This window comes from Panulirus ornatus, chromosome 13, assembly GCF_036320965.1.
Source record: "Panulirus ornatus isolate Po-2019 chromosome 13, ASM3632096v1, whole genome shotgun sequence".
Classification (NCBI taxonomy): Eukaryota; Metazoa; Arthropoda; class Malacostraca; order Decapoda; family Palinuridae; genus Panulirus; species Panulirus ornatus.
Window position 1 is genome coordinate 21,869,518 of NC_092236.1, and position 23,066 is coordinate 21,892,583.

The following is a 23,066-nucleotide window of genomic DNA, read 5'->3' on the forward strand; positions in this document are numbered from 1 at the left end:
ATATATATATTTTTTTTTTTTTTTTTTTTTTCATACTATTTGCCATTTCCCGCGTTAGCGAGGTAGCGTTAAGAACAGAGAACTGGGCCTTAGAGGGAATATCCTCACCTGACCCCCTTCTCTGTTGCTTCTTTGGAAAATTAAAAAAAAACAAGAAAGGGGAGGATTTCCAGCCACCCGCTCCCTCCCCTTTTAGTCGCCTTCTACGACACGCAGGGAATACGTGGGAAGTATTCTTTCTCCCCTATCCCCAGGGATAATATATATATATATATATATATATATATATATATATATATATATATATATATATATATATATATATATATATATATATATATATATATATATATATATATATATATGAATACATATATACATATATATATATATATATATATATATATATATATATATATATATATATATATATATATATATATATATATATATATATGTATATATATACATAATATATAACGCTCCGAATGTCAGCAATCTTCGGATACATAATTTTCTCGCCCATTCTCCTTTTTTCAAATCTTTCACTATCTCCCTCTCCATATTGATTGCCCCTTATCTTGAATCCTATATTACCACATTTTCACTCTTTTTTATCTTAGGTGTCTTACCTTCTCCCTCACTCTCCTTCCACTCTCCCTCGTGGCCTCTCTCCCTCTCTCCCTGCCTCTCTCGGCCTCTCTCCCTCTCTCCCTCCCTCGTGGCCTCTCCCTCTCTCCCGTCTCGGGCCCATCAGTGTTGTCGTTGTGGTTGGCTCTGCCCCAGGGCCAGTATATCACACTACACCGCCCGTCACCCACCATCTGCACACCACCCCAGGTAGAACAACAATAACATCAGTCTTATGAATGCATTAGGCGCCCCAGGTGCTGGGGTGCCAGGGGCTACGTGACCCCAGGTCCAGGGGTGCTAGGGGACTCGTGACCCCAGGCACCGGGTGACGGGGGGACTCGTGACCCCAGGTACTGGGGTGACGGGGGGACTGACTGGTGACCCTAGAAGCCGGGGTCTTGGACCTGCTCTACCTCAGCAGTAGCTTCTACCTCATCTGCCGGTCAAAATGCCTCCCCAGGATGGACATATAAAGATTTCAGGATTTCTGCGGCGATGTTGACTATATATTCGAACAGATCAAACACCATATGATATATATATATATATATATATATATATATATATATATATATATATATATATATATATATATATATATATATATATATATATATATATATATATATAGATGTATAATGCATTACTTTTATTATCATTATCATTGCAAATAATCGAATAGGGTCTTCACCTGTCCCTTTCCCTGTAGGCCCTCAGTAACCAGCAGTTAACATTCTACAAAGCTTACTGTCAGACGCGTTGGTATACAAGTAATATGTATACGTGTGAGGAATGCACGCATTCAAAGTCCATATAATACCCTTCAGACAGGAGGAATAGAATCGCTTCCACATGCATATAAGTGGGCATTTTAACGACCAAGCGATGTAGCCCACATACATGTACACTTGTTTACTTATAACTGAAAAGTCACTCCTCTATTATGTGCTCTATATCCTAATCGTAAACATACAAGGCTTCCACACAAGTGGGAACAGTTCGAATCCCGCTGCCGTACTGAAAACGGAGTATCGAAGCTCTGTCCACAGTCAGGAGAGATCGAACGCTGTATGTTCACCTCACTACTCCACGAAGGTAGTTCGGATCATTTCAGTGATGGAGACAGTCTTCGACCTTATTAACTAATAAATCCACACAATATACGTTTGCAAAATACATGACTTCTATTCAGGATTTCGTCTTTCTATTCATCTTCCGTAATTGGCCACTCACGTCCCCGGGGTGTGTGTGTGTTACCTGGGCGGCGGCCAAGACGATGGCGGCGGGACTCCGCTGTAATATTCAGGGATTACGATTCTCGTTCTTCAGATGCTCGCTCGCGGTACACACTGACGTAAACGAAACTGATTATACTAATCGCATCTTCGCCAGTGGGGAAGGTGTTGTCATCGGTTTGTTTCTGTTCGTCCTGTTTTACCCGAGCGTATGTGCGAGAAAGAAAAGACCCACACATAACATACGTGTCCATGATGAGGGAAGGAATAGAAAAGAGCGTGTCATATCCTTAAATTTCCCGCGTCTTAAGGACCCACATCTTCTCCCGCTCTGGTGGGTGTTAGAGGGCGTGTGTGAGGCTGGTGTTATTCTGATAATTTTTTTCGGAGATATGAATTCGCTCGTGAAATCTGAAAATCCTTAAAAGAGATTTTGTCGTGTATAAATTAATAAAACAAACGAAGCCCTGATATTTTTTTAGGTTGATTTGATAAAAATGATTCTTGAAAACTAAAATGATATTCCAAAATGTGAACTGACTGGCGCTTGTGAAACAACCCCTAAGATACAGTGGTAATACTGGGCATTATGATTCTGGTACATACTGTTGGTTATATCTAAACCAAAGATCTAAATCCACAACACATCACATCACGGGTTTAATGTATACCCGGCCACACTCTGCTACCATTTACATAAGCCAAAGCGATAATCTAATAGGCTAGGTTCATTAAGGTTAGTACCAGAGGCAATAATGATGGACAATAATGAGAATGGTAATGGTTATATCAATGATGATGATAATGATAGTACAAAGGGACGATAAGTGAATAGGAATCCAATGAGCTGTTTGTGATAGTGGAGGATACCAGAAACTTACAGTTGATAATAATCATGGTAATAATGATTATGTAGTAATGATGAGGATGATAATAGTGATGATGATGATAACAATAATGATAACATTGATGATAATGATAATGATAATAATGATAATAATGATAATGATGATAATGATGATAAAATACTAGTGATACTACTACAACTAATAATAATAATATCAATAACAATAATAATAATAATGATAATGATAATAATAATAATAATGAGAATAATAATAGTAATGATAATAATCATAATAGTAATATTAATAACAATAATAATAAAAAAATAATAGTAATGATAAAATAATGATAATAATGATAATAATGATAATAATAGTAATAAAAATAATAATATCAATAATGATGATGATAACAATAATGATAATAATAATGATAATAATGATAATATTGATAATAATAATAATAATGATAATGATGATAATAATAACAATAATGATGATGATAATAATAACAATAATTATAATGATAATAATGATAGTTATGATAATGGTAATAATGATAATAATTATAATGATAATAAACATAAACATAAGCATAAACATAGTAATAATAATAATGATAATAATAATAATAATAATAATAATAATAATAATAATAATAATAATAATAATAATAATAATAATAATAATGTAATAATAATAATAATAATAACAATGATAATGATATAATAATAATAGTAATAATAATAATAATAATAATATCAATAATAATAATTATAATAATAATAATGATAATAATAATAATAATAATAATAATAATAATAATAATAATAATAATAATAATAATAATGATAATGATAATTATAGTAATAATGATAATAATAATAATAATAATAATAATAATAATAATAATAATAATAATAATAATAATAATAATAATAATAATAATAATAATAATAATAATAATAATAATATTAATAATAATGACAATAATAATGATAATAATGACAATAATGACAATGATGATAATAATGATAGCAGTGATGATAATGATAATGATAATAATAATGATGATAATGATAATGTTAATCTAACGATCTGTTATTATCAATACATCTCGAAATTAAGTGGTTGAATCAGCTACACAAAGCCTCCTCCACATCACCACTCTCACACATCCGCAAACCACACTGAGTGTTGCACTGACACATGGACTTATACACTCATAAAAGTGCTCCTTACTTATCATCCACTTTATTCGTCATGATGATACGTTGCTAATCAGGGACAACGTCTCCGTTCCTGATGCCTCTGTACACAATAATGTTAGTCCTATCTGTAGCATCTTCATCATTAATATCCCAGGCCCTAAGTCTCTATATCTATCCTTTCCCTATTCGGTATGCTTATTGTCTTTGTATCATCTACAAAAATGATAATTTTGATAATGATGACGTTAATCTTTCTCTCATGTTCATTCGTTACCACCCACCTCAGCGAGGTAGCTCCAGAAACAAATGCCTAGAGCCTTAGAAGTAAAATCCTCCCTTGGCTCCTTCCTTTCTTCCTGCTTTAGGGAAGTGATTATTTACGAGGGGAGGATATCCAGCCTCCTCCACACTCTGATCCTCTTAGTCGCATTCTACAACACGCAAGAGATATTTGAGTCGTATCCTTCCTCTACTTATAGTTTTAGAATATCTAAATGTATAGAATAACATAGACAAAGCATTCCAGAGAAGGTTTAGATGAAAGGCACATGGGGTAGGTGGAGGCCAGTGTAGAGCGTGGCAGATGGGCCAGAGTGGGGTCCAGGGACCCATGGGGTTTCCCCTTCCCATCAGGGGTGTAGGGATATTTAGGATACATCAAATACATTATGTATAGTTACAGGATAGTAAGTGATGCCCACAGCAACATAGATAACAACATCTATATATGGTAAAGTGAGTCCAAAACATTTCCTACTTACAGAGAACATCTTGTTGACATAAACAAAACACATATACGCTGAGGTGTTTATTTGAAACTCCTCTATCCCTAAGGATAGAAATAATGATAATGATGATAATGGTGATAATGAAAATGATAATAATGATAATAATGATGATAATGATAATGATTAGGACGATAACAATAACAATGATCAGATAATGATAACAATAATAATAATGATAATAATAATAATAATGATAATAATGATAATAATAATAATAATAATAATAATAATAATAATAATAATGATAATAATAATAATAATAATGATGATGATGATAATGATAATAATAATGATAATAATAATTATGATAATAATAATAATAATAATAATAATAATAATAATAATAATAATAATAATAATAATAATAATGATAATGATGATAATGATAATAATGATGATGATGATAAAAATAATGATAGTAATGATGATAATGATAATGATAATGATAATAATAATGATAATGATAATGATAATAATAATAATGATGATAATTATAATGATAATGATAATGAATATGATAATGACAATGATAATAGTAGCAGTAAAAACAATGATGATAATAATGATAATAATGATAATAATAATAATGATAAGGATGATAATGATAATAATAATGATAATAATGATAATAATAATGATAATGATATTGATAATAATAATAATGATAACATTAATAAAAATAATAATAATGATAATAATAATGATAATAATAATAATAATAATAATAATAATAATAATAATAATAATAATAATAATAATAATAATAATAATAACAACATTAATAGTAATAATAATTATAATGATAATGATGACAATAATGATGATAACAATAATGATAATGATAATGATAATGATAATAGTAATAATTATAATAGTAATAATAATAATAATAATAATAATAATAATAATAATAATAATAATAATAATAATAATAATAATGATAATAGTAATGATATGATAACTGATGATAATGATAATATAATAGTAATAATAATAAAATTAATGATGATAATAATAAAGATAATAATAGTAATAATTTTTTTTTTCTTTTTTTTGCTTTGTCGCTGTCTCCCGCGTTTGCGAGGTAGCGCAAGGAAACAGACGAAAGAAATGGCCCAACCCACCCCCATACACATGTATATACATACGTCCACACACGCAAATATACATACCTACACAGCTTTCCATGGTTTACCCCAGACGCTTCACATGCCTTGATTCAATGATAATGGTAATAATAATAATAATAATAATAATAATAATAATAATAATAATAATAATAATAATAATGATAATAATAATAATAATAATAATAATAGTAATAATAATAATAATAATAATAATAATAATAATAATAATAATAATAATAATAATAATAAAAATAATTATAATAATAATAATAATAATAATAATAATAATAATAATAATAATAATAATAATAATAATAATAATAATGATAATAATAATAATAATAATAATAATAATAATAATAATAATAATAATAATAATAATGATTAATAATTGTAATAACAATAATAACAATAACGATTCAACTCTCTGAACTTAGAAATAGACTGAGCATAATGAACCCACAGGTCTGGCTCCTTCAGTTGGTCTCATATTTTCCTTCGTCTCTCTGTGTCTCTCCCTTCACCCGAGATCTTGTCGGCCATGATCCGGCCTTCTTATGGACACCCAGACACGACACGGCCAGGCACTACAGCTTGACCTGCCACGATGATTCAGTTCCTCGTCTTGACCTTCATAAACACACGTAACAGGGTACACTCAGAGGCCTGCAGGTGTATCTACTTGGAGGTGCACCTCACAACAGCTGGGGCGTCCAGAGCATTAATCTTCGGCTATCCACAAATCTCCCTTTATATCTGAGTCGTGAATCATACCCATCCCCTCTGTCGTATGCGGGTGAACTTGTGTAACAGTATTTGTTTGTATATCGCTCTGGACACCTGGGCACTAAAGCTCGTCTTCTCCCTACTCGAGCCGTAGTGCAAAAGTGGAGAAAGTGTTACTTGAAGGCCCCTTCCCGCGTGAACTGTGACGCTATAGGGTAGAAACCCAACTAGATCTCCTGTATACTCCTTACTGATGCTGCGTTGGATGTTGGCTCACAGGTCCGGTATCACACACCAGCTGGTCTTTGTGAAGAACATTATTGTTTCGCAAAACGTATCCTTACTTCTCAAAAACTAGCCTTTGTAATGTCTGTCTTTTAGGAAATACCGTATCTTACAGATCACCAAGAATTCTTCTCTAGTATGAATACTGTTACTCTGATGTTAGAAGGTGCTGGAACTTGGTATGATTCTAAATATGTTTTGATATCATGTGCAGAACGCAATCAAAAGGAAATATCAAGCGATGAAGATTACGACTGATGTGACAAAAGAAGAAAAAAGGAAATCATTAAAGAATGTTCTTTAAATAAAGAAATCGTGAAAAAAAAATGTTAGAATTATTCTGTTGCCATGTTGCTGTTGAAGGACACATACATGCTACTGTACTACTACCACTACCACTATTGCTACTAGTATTACTACTACTACTACTGCTACTAATGCTACTGTACTACTACCACTACCACTATTGCTATCACTACTACTGCTACTAATACTACTGTACTACTACCACTACCACTATTGCTATCACTACTTCTGCTACTAATACTAGTACACACCAGACCATCTCTTTCATATTTTCCTGTTTCTGTGGTTGTTTCAGGTTCTCCCGGCCCACTGACGCCCCCGGGGAGTGAGGGTCTGAGCGGGTACATGGGCGCGGGGCAGGAGCACACCTCCCTGCACACGCCCACCGTCACCAACACCGCCCACGTCTCCACCTACCAGACCTCCCACCACCACCATCACCACCACCATCACCACCACGAGCTGGCCGCTCTTCACGGTCAGTCAGTGCTCAGTGTTACAATATTTTTTATCTAGCGTTGTAAGTCTTCACTGTTTTAGCCTGTGGTCCAAGGTTTGTGTACCGGAACCCATCCCTCCAGCTACTGTTCCCTTCCAGGCATCAGTAGCCAGGCCTTAGCCATGTATGGAGTTGACTCCATTTAGCCTTTCGAGTTCCATATGATATTCATTCTGTCTTGCGATCCGATGCACTCTTGGCTCACTGGGGATTATTGGCTTCCTGAGAAAATGAACTACTCAGGCGTTTCGTCTGTCTCTTGCTACTGATTATACGTATGTGCTTGCATGGGTCGTTGTCGCTTAGGTGTTGTAAGTACTCAGTGGAGCTCGAGCACCATACGCTCAGCAGCTTGCTCTGTGATGCACTTCAGTTTGGCTGGATGGCGAGTTTTAGTCGGTGAAATCCATTGCTAGGTCAGGAATTGTATCTTCGATGACCTTGTTTTACTCTTTCATTCTTTTCGAGTTACATGTTTCACGATATTAGGTTAATCTCTTGACATTAACTCATCATCGGCTTGTGAATTATCCTCCTTCTTTATAATGACGAGATGATTTACTACGAAGTGTATCGACCATGCCAAGGTAAGTGACCGCGATTTGAAATCTAAAATCCCAGTGTACAGTACAACACATCTGTATGATGTGAGTTATCGTGTAATGTGATCATCGACAAACATCTTACATTTCGTGGTATCTAGTAAGGTCTCCAAAAATAGGGTAGCTAGAGTAAAGGAGGTGGTGTGTGGGTACTGCAGTAGAGTAGATAAGGACTGTACCAGGTGCTGTCGCCCAACATGCTGCTTCACACGCTTGGACTTAGCTTGTCCGTACACATAAACCCGTGAGTGTAAACAATAGTGATACACATATTCATAAAAGGATAAACCTGCGTTACAATTTCACATATTTTCCATTGATAAATAAACATTTCCAATGGAACACATCTCCAGTGCTTTAGGAAGCATGCAAAACCAACGAATTTGTCCAAATACTTAGCGAATGCTTTGCGTTTCGATGAGAAGAAAGCTGACTCCTGAAACGCCACTCACTGGACAGGACTCGGAGTATTGTACAGTGGAAGATCACAGAGGAGCATCCTGCATCTACTTTTCGTTGTGCATATCGAGTTGTGGGGGAAAGTTGGTGGTACTTCAAAGAGAGGGTGTTCTCGTGCAAGGCGTCTTAGTAATCAATTAACCCGGTTACATATACTCTTACGGGGAAGAAAAGCTGAGCTGGTATTGTCATTGTGTTGTACCTACTACACGTTCTGTGCTTGCCTTCACGTACCCCCAACCCTTAGACTCTACCCATACTATCACAGATATGATTTGCCTTTGTAAAAATCCGTCATAAAGTACTTTATATGAAAATAGATTAGATTAATGGCCTGGATAATCATTATCTCCAATCTGTAATTTTCATATGACCTTCTGCAATATTACGTTCCTGACAAGTTCTGCTCTCGAGCCATACTGGTTGTAGTACATCCTCGCTCCTCCAGGGTGTGCAGGGGGCTGTGTTAAGGGTGTAGCAGCACCAGCAGCGCAGAGACGGTGATGAACTCATCTTCAAACAACACAAGTAAATTTGATTTTTACTGGAGTGTTTATACAAATGTTATTTCTACCACGATGAGCCACATCCTGTTTTATCCACCTTGATAACCAACACTCGCCCTTATCCTCTGTCATCTTCTTTACCAAGAGAGAGAGAGAGAGAGAGAGAGAGAGAGAGAGAGAGAGAGAGAGAGAGAGAGAGAGAGAGAGAGAGAGAGAGAGAGAGAGAGAGAGAGCAGCACTCTCCCTGGTAACGCTAGCCGAGTACCGTCTCGCGGGTCATGTTGGTTCCGTCGTCACATGTCGTTCGGGGTCAGCGAGGTCACTAGAAGGTCACTTTAGGAGGGTGAGGAGAAAGGAGGAGCATCCCACACCTTCAGTGAGGGAGGCCCTCGCTCTGTCTGAATCTCTTTTTCTCTCTTTCTCTCCATTGCTTTCTCTCTCAGATAGAGACTCTTGCCTGTTGTCCATCGCACTCGTAACATAACTCATTTTTCCGACATCCCCTCTGGCCGTTACTTACTGCATGACCCAGGCAAGGCTTTCCCTCCCACTGCAGGCAAGGCTTTCCCTCCCACTGAGGCCTAGCACTGCTTCTGCGTGAACCCCCGGCTCATTGAAGTGTTCCTACTTGTAGTAGTAAACCTTGCGTGTCTCCAGCTACCTGTACAGACCCTTCTCTGCACGAGAAAAATGCGGCAGCTTTCATGAAGTTTCCAAATCAGAGTTCCTGTATTCTAGTGGAAGAAATCTTAGTCTTATGAAAGTGATAATTCTAAACAGCATATGTCGACTTACTTTTTATCAAATCTCAGTAAACAACGAGGTTTGTACATCAATTCGTCATTTACTTCAATGCTTTCAAGCAAATATTTTTTCATCGTAAGTAAAAGGTTGAATTCTCCACACATATGTCCTACTATGACGTCTGCTTCTCTTGAATCCTGCTATGGTGACGTAGTGATGACGTTATCTACATAAACACAGATGTCAGCAATTCATTTGGATTTATTTATAATTATCTCAGGACCTATTTCTATGAGAGTCCTGACGTTACCAAGGACCTTTTTTCTGAAGGCTCCTGCAGGGCGAGGCTCTGATACTTCGAGCAGAAGGGAAATGTAGGCAGCTAAAGGTTATTTTTTTGGATCGCAGTGTAACCTCGAGCAGACTGAGTCCGGTAACACCGATGTCAGCAATTGTTATATATATATATATATATATATATATATATATATATATATATATATATATATATATATATATATATATATATATATATATATATATATATATATATATATATATATATATATATATATATATATATATATATATATATATATATATATATATATATATGTATATATATATATCTGACTGGGTTATTTTGAGTTTCCAGATTATCTAACGCATCTTAATCAAATTTAAGCATAGGACGTTTAAGACGTATTTTTCTTAGTTCTTTCTTAACGTCTTATCAAATCACAGACGAGGATTATGCTGGATCATGGCTGACCCTAATCTCTATTTACACACGTTGCCACACCACTTGCCGCCCTCAGGCCAGCAAACTTTCACTGAGGTAGGGAAAAATGATGATGAAGGAGAGGCAAAAGGAGGCTGTGTTATTGTGGGCATGGGAGGGAGAGAGAGAGAGAGAGAGAGAGAGAGAGAGAGAGAGAGAGAGAGAGAGAGAGAGAGAGAGAGAGAGAGAGAGAGGCGCTGGTGATGACGTCCCTTGACTAATTGCGCGCCAGAACAAGTGACAGCCGAGGCCCGTGACGTACACCATGTTCCTTTATTAATTTTCGCCTCAAAAAGAAAAGACTACAAGATAAATGTGATTTTTCTTTCCTTCATATTTTGATTCTCAAGCGGCTATGGATTTTATTTACGTGCCCTTCCCCAATACCCTCACTGAAATGCTTTGTCTGTGTATACCCAGAGACTGATTAATCTTTTTTCAGATTCATGTATATATATATTTGCATATTCATCTTTACATGCTACTCCTCCCGTCCATATGTAGGTCTGCTATATATCCCGTCCCTTTCTCTCGCTATCCCTCCCTCTGTCGTCCTGTCTGTCTATCTCTTTCTGTTTTTATATCCTTTTATCGGCCTCTATCTCTTAACGTCTCCCCTATTACGTGTTCTTAATTGCTCTCTCTCTCTCTCTCTCTCTCTCTCTCTCTCTCTCTCTCTCTCTCTCTCTCTCTCTCTCTCTCTCTCTCTCTCGTGCCACAAGGCCGCCCGGCCAGCTAGCATAGATGGACTTCAAGCGTGGGAACTGCCGAACCTCTAGGGACGACCAACCTGCTGGAAGATTAATGAACGTCGCCCCTGAAGCCCGGCAGCTAGGAAAATGAGGGTGAGGGTGGCTCTGAGGTGGGGGCCCTCGGGGCCAGGTCTCTCAGGCGGCCGTGGGAAGGCCAGCAGCAGCCACCGCCGCCCCCCTGAGGTCTTCTCTTCTGGATGGAGATGGGAACTTCAGTAGTCAGGATGTGACGTAATGGAAACGACACTTGTTGGAATGTGACGTAATTCAAACGTCAGTTTTCATTATGTGCCCTGATGGCAACGTCAGGTGTTAGGATGTGATGTAATGGAACGTCATTGCCAGGATGTGACGTAATGGAACGTCAGTTGTCAGAATGTGACGTAATGGATACGTCAGTTGTCAGGATGTGACGTAATGGGTACGTCAGTTGTCAGAATGTGACGTAATGGATACGTCAGTTGTCAGGATGTGACGTAATGGATACGTCAGTTGCTAGGATGTTACGTAATGGATACGTCAGTTGTCAGGATGTGACGTAATGGAAAGTCAGTTGTCAGAATGTAACGTAATGGATACATCAGTTGTCAGGATGTGACGTAATGGAACGTCAGTTGTCAGGATGAGACGTAATGTAACGTCAGTTGTCAGGATGTGACGTAATGGAACGTCAGTTGTCAGGATGTCACGTAATGGATACGTCAGTTGATAGGATGTGACGTAACAGAAACGTCAATTATCAGGAGAAGACGCAATGGTAATATTACTGAGCAGGATGAAACTTCAGTGGTCAAAGTGTAACGTAACGGTAAAATCAGCTGTGAGGATGTGACGAAACTGAAACGTCACCAACCAATGTGTGACGTTGCAGAAACTTAAGTGACCAAGTGGTGACGCAATGTAAACGTCAGCAACCACGATGCAACGTAACGGGAGCTTCAGTAACCAGGATATGACGTGACGGATGTGACTTTGATGGAAACTTAGATAACGAGAACTTTACGAGGATGTGACGCTGCAGAAACTTCAGTAACCACGATGTGACGTGACGGAATCTTCAGTAACCAAGATGTGAGGTAAGAGAAACTTCAGCAACCTGGACACATGACTTACCAATGAAAATTTCAGTAACGAGAACATAACGTAAAGGAGACTTCAGTAGCCGGCATGTGACGCAACGCAGACTTCAGCAATTACGTGTGACGAAATAGAAACTTCAGTAACGACTCAGTGTGAACCATTCTGATGATTTGCTCATTACATGTAGAACATGTTGGCTACAGTAACTTTAAAGCAGATATGAGGCACACTTCTACTTTAAAAAGTAACTTATTAAGTGTGGCTAGAACAGCTTGTGACTGTGACACTGGCTAATGTAGTCGTAAAATAGCCATGATAAACATCCTATTAGCCTAAAGATATAATCAAACGACATCGTAAGTACAATAATTAGCTGGTGTTGGGTATGACGGCCTGACCTCTTGACCTAACCCCTTAACAGCCAGGTTAAAGTTACGTCAAATATTTCTTAGGGTCGTACGCTTGCGTTCAAGGGTCGTGTCGTCGTGCTCAAGGGTCGTACCCTAGTACTCAAGGGTTGTACTTTCTTAATGAAGGGATCTGTGTTAGCTATTCTTACTAGTAACTACTGAAAACTTGAAACTACTTTCAAATATAGCCAGAGGACTTACACTCCACCTGATTCAAAGAAGGCTATCGTGCCGAACAGGACATTCTCACCACGTGTCGCAACAGAACCCGTACAGACGGGATCCGACACCCTAGAGTGGTCATATAAGTACCCTGAGTGGACATCCTGGGGGTCCAAACAAGGCGACTGGAGTCTGCACATGGGCTCCGCTGAATTGATCCACAGAGGGTCTCCTAGATTATAGAGGAGAAGAGGCTCTCCTACTACACTGGCAGACAGGTCGTGTAGGATGGTTGGCAGGAGCCAGGAGAACGTGGGTGAACTGGGCGAGGCATCCCACACACGCTGAACAACAACAAGAGAGAGTGTTGTCACGGACCCAAGCCGCCCAGATCTGCAGTCTCACGCCCTACACAGCCAACTCGATTCTCTCGCCTTATCAGCTGACGATACGTGTGTGTAAGATGGTAGGTGGAGAGACTGGTGGGTATGTGTGTGTGGATGTTGGGTAAGTGGATGGGAGAGGAGAGGATAATGGATAGGGGGAGGTTGGGTGAGTGGTCAGGGAATAGGAAGACGTTAATGTGACTCTCAGTGGTCACGAGAGCAGACTGGGAGTGATGATGAAAGTGTGAGGAGACCTGGTTGCTAGTGTGAGTATGGGTGGATAGTGTGAGTATGAGAGAGGGATGGTTAATGTTAGTTTAGGTGGATGGGAGTTCGTGTCTGTAGGGGTTGTAGGTTGTAGTGGAGTTTGTGTCTGAGGGTTAGCGTGAATGGATGGAAGTGAGGATTAGCGTCAGTAGGAGTGGTGGAAGTTAGTGTCTGTAGGGGAGGAGGTGGGGGTGGGTTAGTGTCAAGTAGGGGAGGTGGGGTTCATGTCAGTAGGGGAGGTAGGGGATAGTGTCAGTAGGTGTGGGTGCGGTCAGTGTAAATAGATGGAATGTAAGTGGCAGGAGAAGAGGAAATTGTGACACTCCTGAAGGAATCAACTGCGTGCTTCGAATAGAAGGGCGTCAGATGAATGTTACTCTTGCAGGAGAGATTTAGATTATAAAGACAGACGAAGTAGACAAACAACTGTTTTTTAAACTAAAGAATAAAACGCATGTAACAGGGGAGTTATATATATTAATTAAAAGGAAAATCATATATGTATCTATTCACGCTACCTCGCTAAGGCGGGAAACGGTGAACTGATCAAAAAACGCGAATCGCTATGATAATGAGTTGACTAAGTTTGCAAAGTTAGATAAAAAACAGAATAAGTTAGCTGAAAAGTGGAAGGAACTAACACCAGAAAGCCACATGGGAAGGCACGTGAGAGGGAGGGAAGAAGGCCGGAGGGGACGTGTTTGTGTCAGTGGGTAACGAGAAAAATGCAGCGAAAAGAAACTGGAAAATGAAAGAAAGTTTAAGAGAAAAGAAAATGGGAGTTGGCAGTAGAAAACGTATAGCATGAGAGAAAAGAATCAGATTAAGGCCTCGAATGGAAGCTAATGGGAAGAAATATAGAAGAGAAACAGGAGAGGGCTTTGCGAGGTGTGTGTGTGTGTGTGTGTGTGTGTGTGTGGGTATGTAAGGGGAGAGAGGGGAGGTAGGTTGTGCTGAGTCATGTTTGGGTCGCTCCAGTCAGTATAGGGAGGGGTTGGGAGGTGCAGTCGGGGCCGGGAGATTTAATTACCAGTTTTTACCCAACAAGGGCAGGGAAGACGATAGATAGACAAATAGATAAAGCGAGTGTGAATTAGACGAATGTCATAATTAAATTTCTCCCCGTGACGTAAGATATGGAGGGATGAATTCATGACAGCTTGCAAGAGGAGTTCCCGTGTCTCCCGCCTGTGTCTAGGTCATATGCTATGTGTCTCCCGTCTGTGTCTAGGTCATATGCTATGTGTCTCCCGCCTGTGTCTAGGTCATATGCTATGTGTCTCCCGTCTGTGTCTAGGTCATATGCTATGTGTCTCCCGCCTGTGTCTAGGTCATATGCTATGTGTCTCCCGCCTGTGTCTAGGTCATATGCTATGTGTCTCCCGCCTGTGTCTAGGTCATATGCTATGTGTCTCCCGCCTGTGTCTAGGTCATATGCTATGTGTCTCCCGCCTGTGTCTAGGTCATATGCTATGTGTCTCCCGCCTGTGTCTAGGTCATATGCTATGTGTCTCCCGTCTGTGTCTAGGTCATATGCTATGTGTCTCCCGCCTGTGTCTAGGTCATATGCTATGTGTCTCCCGCCTGTGTCTAGGTCATATGCTATGTGTCTCCCGTCTGTGTCTAGGTCATATGCTATGTGTCTCCCGTCTGTGTCTAGGTCATATGCTATGTGTCTCCCGTCTGTGTCTAGGTCATATGCTATGTGTCTCCCGCCTGTGTCTAGGTCATATGCTATGTGTCTCCCGCCTGTGTCTAGGTCATATGCTATGTGTCTCCCGCCTGTGTCTAGGTCATATGCTATGTGTCTCCCGCCTGTGTCTAGGTCATATGCTATGTGTCTCCCGCCTGTGTCTAGGTCATATGCTATGTGTCTCCCGCCTGTGTCTAGGTCATATGCTATGTGTCTCCCGCCTGTTCGCTGTGTCTAGGTCATATGCTATGTGTCTCCCGCCTGTGTCTAGGTCATATGCTATGTGTCTCCCGCCTGTGTCTAGGTCCATATGCTATGTGTCTCCGCTGGTAGGTCATCATGCTCTGGTCTTCCGCCTGTGTCAAGGTAATGCTAGGTGTCTCCCGCCATGTTGTCTAGGTCATATGCTATGTGTCTCCCGCCTGTGTCTAGGTCATATGCTATGTGTCTCCCGCCTGTGTCTAGGTCGTATACTAACTCGTTTGTCTTGAAGCTGCTGCTGTTTTAGCGACAGCTCGAATACATTACAGTGTGGCGTCCAGGGACGCGGTGGCCCATATAGCAGAGGTTGCCGACCTAGTTGCTGTGCATTATGACCCCGGGTATGACCTGAGGATGGACTCATAAAGGGTTGTTCGGTCGTCAGTGGTGTCATGCAGCTGTGAATGAAGTCCCATGAGCTTCAGTCTGGACGAACACTGAGGATTCACTCTCGCTTGGCAGGGGTCGCTGAGGTCGGAACCAATCACTTGATTTGTTTACACCAGACCAGATGCTTGAAGGTCCTCATTTTCTTCAACAATGACAGAATATTCTGCTATTAATTGGCTCGGACAAATAGCATATCCGAAGGCAAACCAAGACGCAACAGTTCTTGAAGAATCCGAGGAATGATTGTATATTTATCTCTTAAAGACGCTTTACTGTTAGGAAGTAGGGAACAGCTTCTTCCAAAACGGGTTAGGTAAGAGCTCTTGAAGGTTGCTAAGCTCAGTTGTTTACTATGGTCCTTTGCCTTAGCCGGAGGGAACTGTTAAACATATAATTAACATCTTTCAAAGAAGACAAATAAACGCCTTTTACTGCGTGCCTCTTCAGTAAATGTAATCTAACATAATGCTCAGGTAATAACACTGTAACATAAATGAGTGCATGAAGGGTGTTTAGAGAACACGAGGGAAGAGGTTGCTAGGATGGAGTGTTTATGAGGTTGGGGTGCGGTGGGCGTGTGATCGGGGAGGAGGTCGACCTGTCCACAACGTAAACTGTTTGATCCGAGGCGCGTGGATTCGGCCGTGTTTGTAATTGTTTGTAAATAGGGGCCATTAAAGCTAACATTTACATGGAACGGCCTTGACCAGGTCAGGGGGAGGGACCAGAAGGAGGTGTAGGCGAAGTACATTACCAGGAGGAAGCGGAGGCTCCTCAGTCCACCTGCCCAGGGCTGCCAAGAAGGACGTGTCCGAACTGTGAACTCGTGCGAGACATGGAACGTTTCGCGGCAAAGTTTTTGAGGCTGAGTGAGATGGGCCATCGTGGATATGCTTTCTCTGTGCCTTGCGTTGCAATGTTTTCTCAGAATTACAAGCAACATTATCACTTTGACTAATTACATCATTGACAATAAGAGATTATGCAATCATTGGCAACGTTCAAAGACTTAACGTTCCCATTTAGGTGCTTCACCTGTTGTGTTATAATCACTACCTGTAGCGCCTCGGAGACGTGCACACACTTTCCTACATCAGAGTTTGAGTTGTGATTTAAGAATGTAGGTGAGTGCATTGCAAGCGCTATACATCAGTGACAAGAAGTGGCGTTTAACTGTATTAATTGGAAATAATGCCTCAGATCGTCCTGAGCGAATGACGAGCGAACATTCTAATACAAGTGATAACTATGTGGACATGGCTGAGGAACCAACCTGAGACGCTCTGTGTATATCGCATGATGCCTCACTGACGTCACTAATAAGAATAATAAAGAAGGTCGAGGTGTCAGCGACAGGTGGGGTAGGCTCTAGATGCCACTACCACCATCACGGCTCCAGGGGTCGACACCCGCCGCGGATGGTCACGCTCACTTGCGACGGACACACCATATGGGATGAACATGAGGAACACCTGATGAATGCCGTGATGAAGTGATGAGCAACAGCGATAGGGTTTCGAGGCCTATAATGAAAATACCTATATGATGAAATGCGGATCCGAACCCGGGCTGGCACGTGCTGACTCATGGTGAGTAAATTAACCACTACACCACGGAGGTCCGTGTGTGTGTGGGTGTGTGTGTGTGTGTGTGTGTGTGTGTGTGTGTGTGTGGTGTTTTCCTTAACGATAAAAGCGTTTAAGCAACTATAAGTTAATCAGTGAGGCCGTAAGTATAGCTAAACCTGCACATATTTCTGAGTGCAACCTATTGAATATGTTCACCGTAAGGGATTAACTTACTCCTGCCTCTAGTGCCCTGCTGCAGGAGGCTAGTCAGCTTAGGGACGAAAGGGCGTCGTGGTATGAACGGAGTTGTGGCATCTTCGGGGAGGTTAGTTTATTGTATAGGAAGTTCGTGCTAGCGAGACGTTGCATGAGCCCTGTCTCCTCTATAAGGTGGGGATACAAGAGCCAGAAGGTGCCATAAGGGTCAGTGATCCCTGTGGCCGCGAGTGGTACCGTTCAACGAGGGTATGGGTCATGTCGTGCACTAAGAGGAGGCGCTTATCCTGTGGTGGCACTGAGGGGCCTTTGCTTTAAGGCTGTGCTTCTCCTCTCCCCTCCTGTACAGGGCTGTACATGAAGGTATTGTGCAGTGTCCAAACTCACCTTGACTCCAGCTCTGCATCCATCTTCTCCCTGATTGTTAGATCGTTGCTGGAGGCACTGGACTGTTGTTGGGGGGGGGGGGCTCTAGACATACCCTGGATGTAGTTGAGTGTTACTACACTGCTTTTAGAAGTATTGGAATCATTCTAGAGGAACTAGATAGCTGCTGGGGGGTAGAGGGTCTGTATTCTTGTTACATGTCTTAGGCTGTTGCTAGAAGTCTTTGACCATTGTTAGAGGTACTTGTTTCTGTTTCTGAAGGCGCCAGACTGTTGCTGGAGGTTACTGGAATGATGCTAAAGGTATTAGCCTTTTGCTAGTGGTACTGGAATGTTGCTGGAGGTGCCAAACTCTTGCTGGAGAAACTGAACTGTTGCTGGAGATATTGTACTGTTGCTAGATTGTTACCAGAGGTACTGGGCAGTTGTTAGAGATACCGGACTTACAGTCGATGTGTGTGAACACTGCTGAATGCACTGGACTGCTGGTGAAGTGAAGATACAGGAGCGTTGCTGGAGGCCTGGTGGACTGGTGTAAGCGGTGGCGATAGAATTACAAATTAATCTCCTCGTCTGCCCTCATCTTACGCCACAGGTCCAGTGTCTTAGTGCTGAGAATCACCTTCAAGGACTTCGTTTTCTATTTATTTCTGACGAATTGTCATCAAGATTGTTCATCCTCAGTATTCCATTGTTTCCAAACGTCGTCGGAGTTTAACATGACGGCTACATATACAGTGTATATACATGATATATATTCAAAACCCAGATAAACAAAAACGTGTTAGTGGCATATATGTAAACGGAGATCAATCAAACTTCATTCACGTATCTGTTTTCTTCTGTTAGAAGATAACTCATCCTAAATTCATTATCGGTCTTCTACTCTTGGAACGATCAAAGAAAAAGAAAACGCATTACCGACACGAGACTATGCCTTGAAAGCTTAAAAAACTGGAGCCACAGCGAGACTATTGTGCTCGACACGAGAGTTGAAAATTTCAGGGACTCATGAGCTATATGTTGTTCGTATCCACATGAGACTGTGAGTCACATCACCAGGGTGGATAGAGAACCAGGAGTGAGAGCGGGTTTTATTTTTTTCTTGTGGACACAAGTGAAATAATGCTCGTTTTCTCGAGGAATGATGATGATAACTAAAGACAGTGAGAGAGTAGCAGCTCCTGTGCTCGATAGCGAATAAACTCGTTGACGCTGAAGAGCATAATTGATTACGAATATCATAAAGATGGAGAGTGAGATAGACAATCGATAACCTCAAGGGATAGTGAGCTACGAGATAGTGAACTCAGCTCTCCTGATACTTACAAAGGAGAGTGTGTCAGTGAGACAGTGGATAGCGATCCATACAAGGGATAGTGAGAAAGATATAAGTGCAGACCACAAGAGATAATAAGGCACATTTCGTCTACATTCCTGGCAAAGGACAATGAAGAACGTGTAGATAATAGGTAAGGAGACTGTAACAGAGGTGGCAGTGTGTTGAGGGGAAGATGTGGCAGGGCTGTGGTCTGGCAGACAGTGGCGAGCCTCCACACTTAACATTCTGTGTCCCACTCAGACCCTCTCACCGGCCCCTCCACCGTCACCTCTGCTGAAGGAGCAATGATTAATATCTATACTTTTCGTCATTGTTCACCAAGAATAGATAGTCAAATAACATTTTGATGTCTGGATTCAAAAGAGTATTTCGTAAAGTAGGATAGTGCTTGACTTATGGGTCATTGCTAAACAAGAAGAATGGAAGGGGGGAAAAAAATCGAGAAGAAAAATGAAGATATATAGAAATGTGAGTCAAATGAGAGATGATCTTAGCAGTCATGGGTAAAGCGCCTCCTTGTTGCCTCAGGGGCACTGTTGTCCTCCACAGTGGCTCAGCTCCTCCCTAATCTCTGTAGTCCCTCCTAATCGCGCTAATCTTCCCCTAATGAGGCGCATCAGGAAGTTAATCCTCCTTTATTCAAGGATGGAGGGAGAAACACGAAGACACTTAACGTGCTGCTTGGGGATAAGGAACTCTTATTTGACTTCGTTTATAAACTTCAATAATTCAGAAAGATTAATCAGATTGTGGTAAGAAGTCATGAAGATGAACTAATCATAAGGAATATATCATAAATACTTATAAAAAAAAGCTCGACGATGTTTCTGTTCTGATACTATGCAGAATATCTCGAAGACAATGGTTCATTCTCGAGGTCCACACTCACCACGTACAGATTCTGTTAACAGTTGAAAGGTTTTGTATTTTCAGTAACCTTACTGTGTGTTGGTCCCCGCTGGGTATCCTATTCAGTTTACACTTTCCTCAGGTTTTATCCCCCGGGACTGTGTGGACCGCACGAGCATTTCAGTCTGGTCGGCGACTGATGAATTCACTTGAGAGAGAGGTTGTTGGTTTTTATTCAGGAGAAAGAATAATCTTTCTTATAAATTTGTGAGCTGACACGATACGGACAACTGAATGCCCTAATTAAGATCATCTCGTTAAAGTACCGGGTGCCGCGACCGAGATTCGAACCTATGCGCGGACTGGGACCCCACGGCCAGCAACGCAAACCGCTACACCACGGAGGTTCTGTGGTGATCTTGTGAATAAGAGCCATAGACTGACCGCAGTAATTTGTGGATTTCACGACTGACGAAAGACAAATATGGGAATACATGTCGATTCACCAGTGTAGTTTTCCCTTTCATTTGACCCTCTTCTCCCCTCTTCCCATCTCCTTCCTTCTCCCTCCCACTCCCTTCCCCTGTTTTCTCCCCTAGCGCGTTCTTCTCCACCGTCTTCTCCTTCACCCACCTTTCACCCACCATTCCCCCCGTTCTCCTTCCCTCACCTTTCCCCCACCATCCTCCAGCTCTCTAAGTGATCTCATCTGACCCTTGACTCGTGTCCCAATTCCCACTAGCTTCCCGAGGGATCCTCCTAAGGATTACATGACTCCCAGGCCAGAAGGTCTTGGGTCAGTGAGCTGTGTTTGTGTGCCCTGACCTGCCCACAACACCCACCACCAGCTTAAAGTCAACCCTGACCTCTGACCTCGAAGGTAATGATACCCCAGGAGTTTAAGTGACGAATTTTATCATGTTGAAATATATACTGGGTACTCCAAGCCTTCAAGTATATCAAAGCCATTAAGGCGGCTTCATATCAAAATGCTGCTTCTTGCATACTGTGTCTTGCTGTTGAGTGTCGGGTGGGAAGGAAGCATCATCCGTTTTTCGTGTCGGAAATTCTCTACTAATGATAGATGGTAATGAGCACCAATGACACCCAGGAATGCCATGTGGAGCATTAAGGTATCGTTCTCATGCGCTCCAGTAATTACATGGAAAGGATAGACGGTACTAAGTCCTGATGGTTTTCAGATGCCGTACAAGATGGATGTATTGTCCTGAGACCTTATGAAACAACATTCTTTATGAGAAATGGGTCCTCATGAAGTCCCCATACGAAAAGGAGAAACATGGGTGTAATGTTCGCTCCTGCTGATTTTTATTCATGTAGGAGTCGTAGAAGTTAGATCCTCCCCCTCCCAAGAGTTCGAGAAGAAGTTAACGTAGCCTTTTCTGACGGGGTGCTTGTTGTAAGTGTTCTCTCCTCTGACGTCGCAAAGTATGATGCTGGGATTGATAGTGTGGCTGCCAAAGAGAACAACTGTTGTCTCCCAGTGTGGGGATGTTTAGTGTGGGTATCCTTAATGTAATGACATCCTGGGATGGTGAGGTTTCTGCTAAAGGTGCTGTAAAGATGGAGGTACGGTCGCGGGAGGGTGAAGGCTGCAGCATCTGGCTGTGAGTGTCCGTGAGATTTATGTTCTGTGGCTTCCTGAGTGGGTAAGGTCCGTGATGTCCGAGCCTCAGTGATGACTGATCCATTGCAAGATGGAAAAAGCCTTGATATGTCTGATTATCATTTGTGCATTACGGGAAAATGTTTTCCATTCATGTAGCCCCGTCCCGTAACCACGTATATATCTATCATGTCTTATATATTCACTCGAGTTTACCCCACGCAAAACCATCTAATGACCAACACCAAATGGCGGGACAATGGCTGAAAGCCAGCTGCACTTTTCGAGACTCAAGCCTGTATCTTTGACACTGATGTGTCTTCACTGCCTTGTGTATGTCCTTTGGATGAGCTCTCTCCTAGGCTGAGGGAGTGACTGGTGCCAATTTCCTTTAGGTGGCTGTTGGATTCGTAAATGACGAAATCCTTACGTATGGTCAATGGGCTGGCGAGGTCTTTACTGTAGGTGTCCCCAAAATTTTTTTTTTAGTGCCCTTGGGTGGCAAGGTCCTTACTGGAAGTGCCCTGGCGTGGCGTGATCCTTAGTGTAAGTGAACTAATGTTTATTGCAGCATCTCTGGGCAGCAAGGTCTCTGGTGTATGTCTTAAAACTGGTTGCGACACCCTGAAGTAAAGGAGTTCCTGATATATGTGTCTCAAACGTATTTGAGGGGTTCAGGATTAGCGAATTTCTTGGCATGACTTAGAGATGAATATGGCTTCCTGGTGGGATAAAGTTCTTTGTCCAGATGTCTTCTGGGTGTCCTGAGGTTGCGAGGTCCCTCATATGGATGCCCTAAAGAGTTATCGGGTTGTTAGATCCCTGAACATGGTTCCCTAAAAGTGGATACTGCGTCCTGTGGTGAAGAGGGGCATGCTGAAGAGGGTACTGCCAGTAACTGCGGTGGCCCGGATTGTCCAGTTCCTC

At 41.0% G+C, this 23,066-nt stretch overlaps 1 protein-coding gene across 1 annotated transcript in view; it reads left to right on the forward strand.

The window, feature by feature from the left end:
- The window catches only part of LOC139752600 (uncharacterized), a 138,849-nt gene that overhangs the window by 5,532 nt on the left and 110,251 nt on the right, over positions 1–23,066 (forward strand). Inside the window, exon 2 of the mRNA XM_071668356.1 lies at positions 7,455–7,637. Coding sequence (XP_071524457.1) covers positions 7,455–7,637 — 183 coding nt within the window. The remainder of the gene's footprint in view (positions 1–7,454; positions 7,638–23,066) is intronic.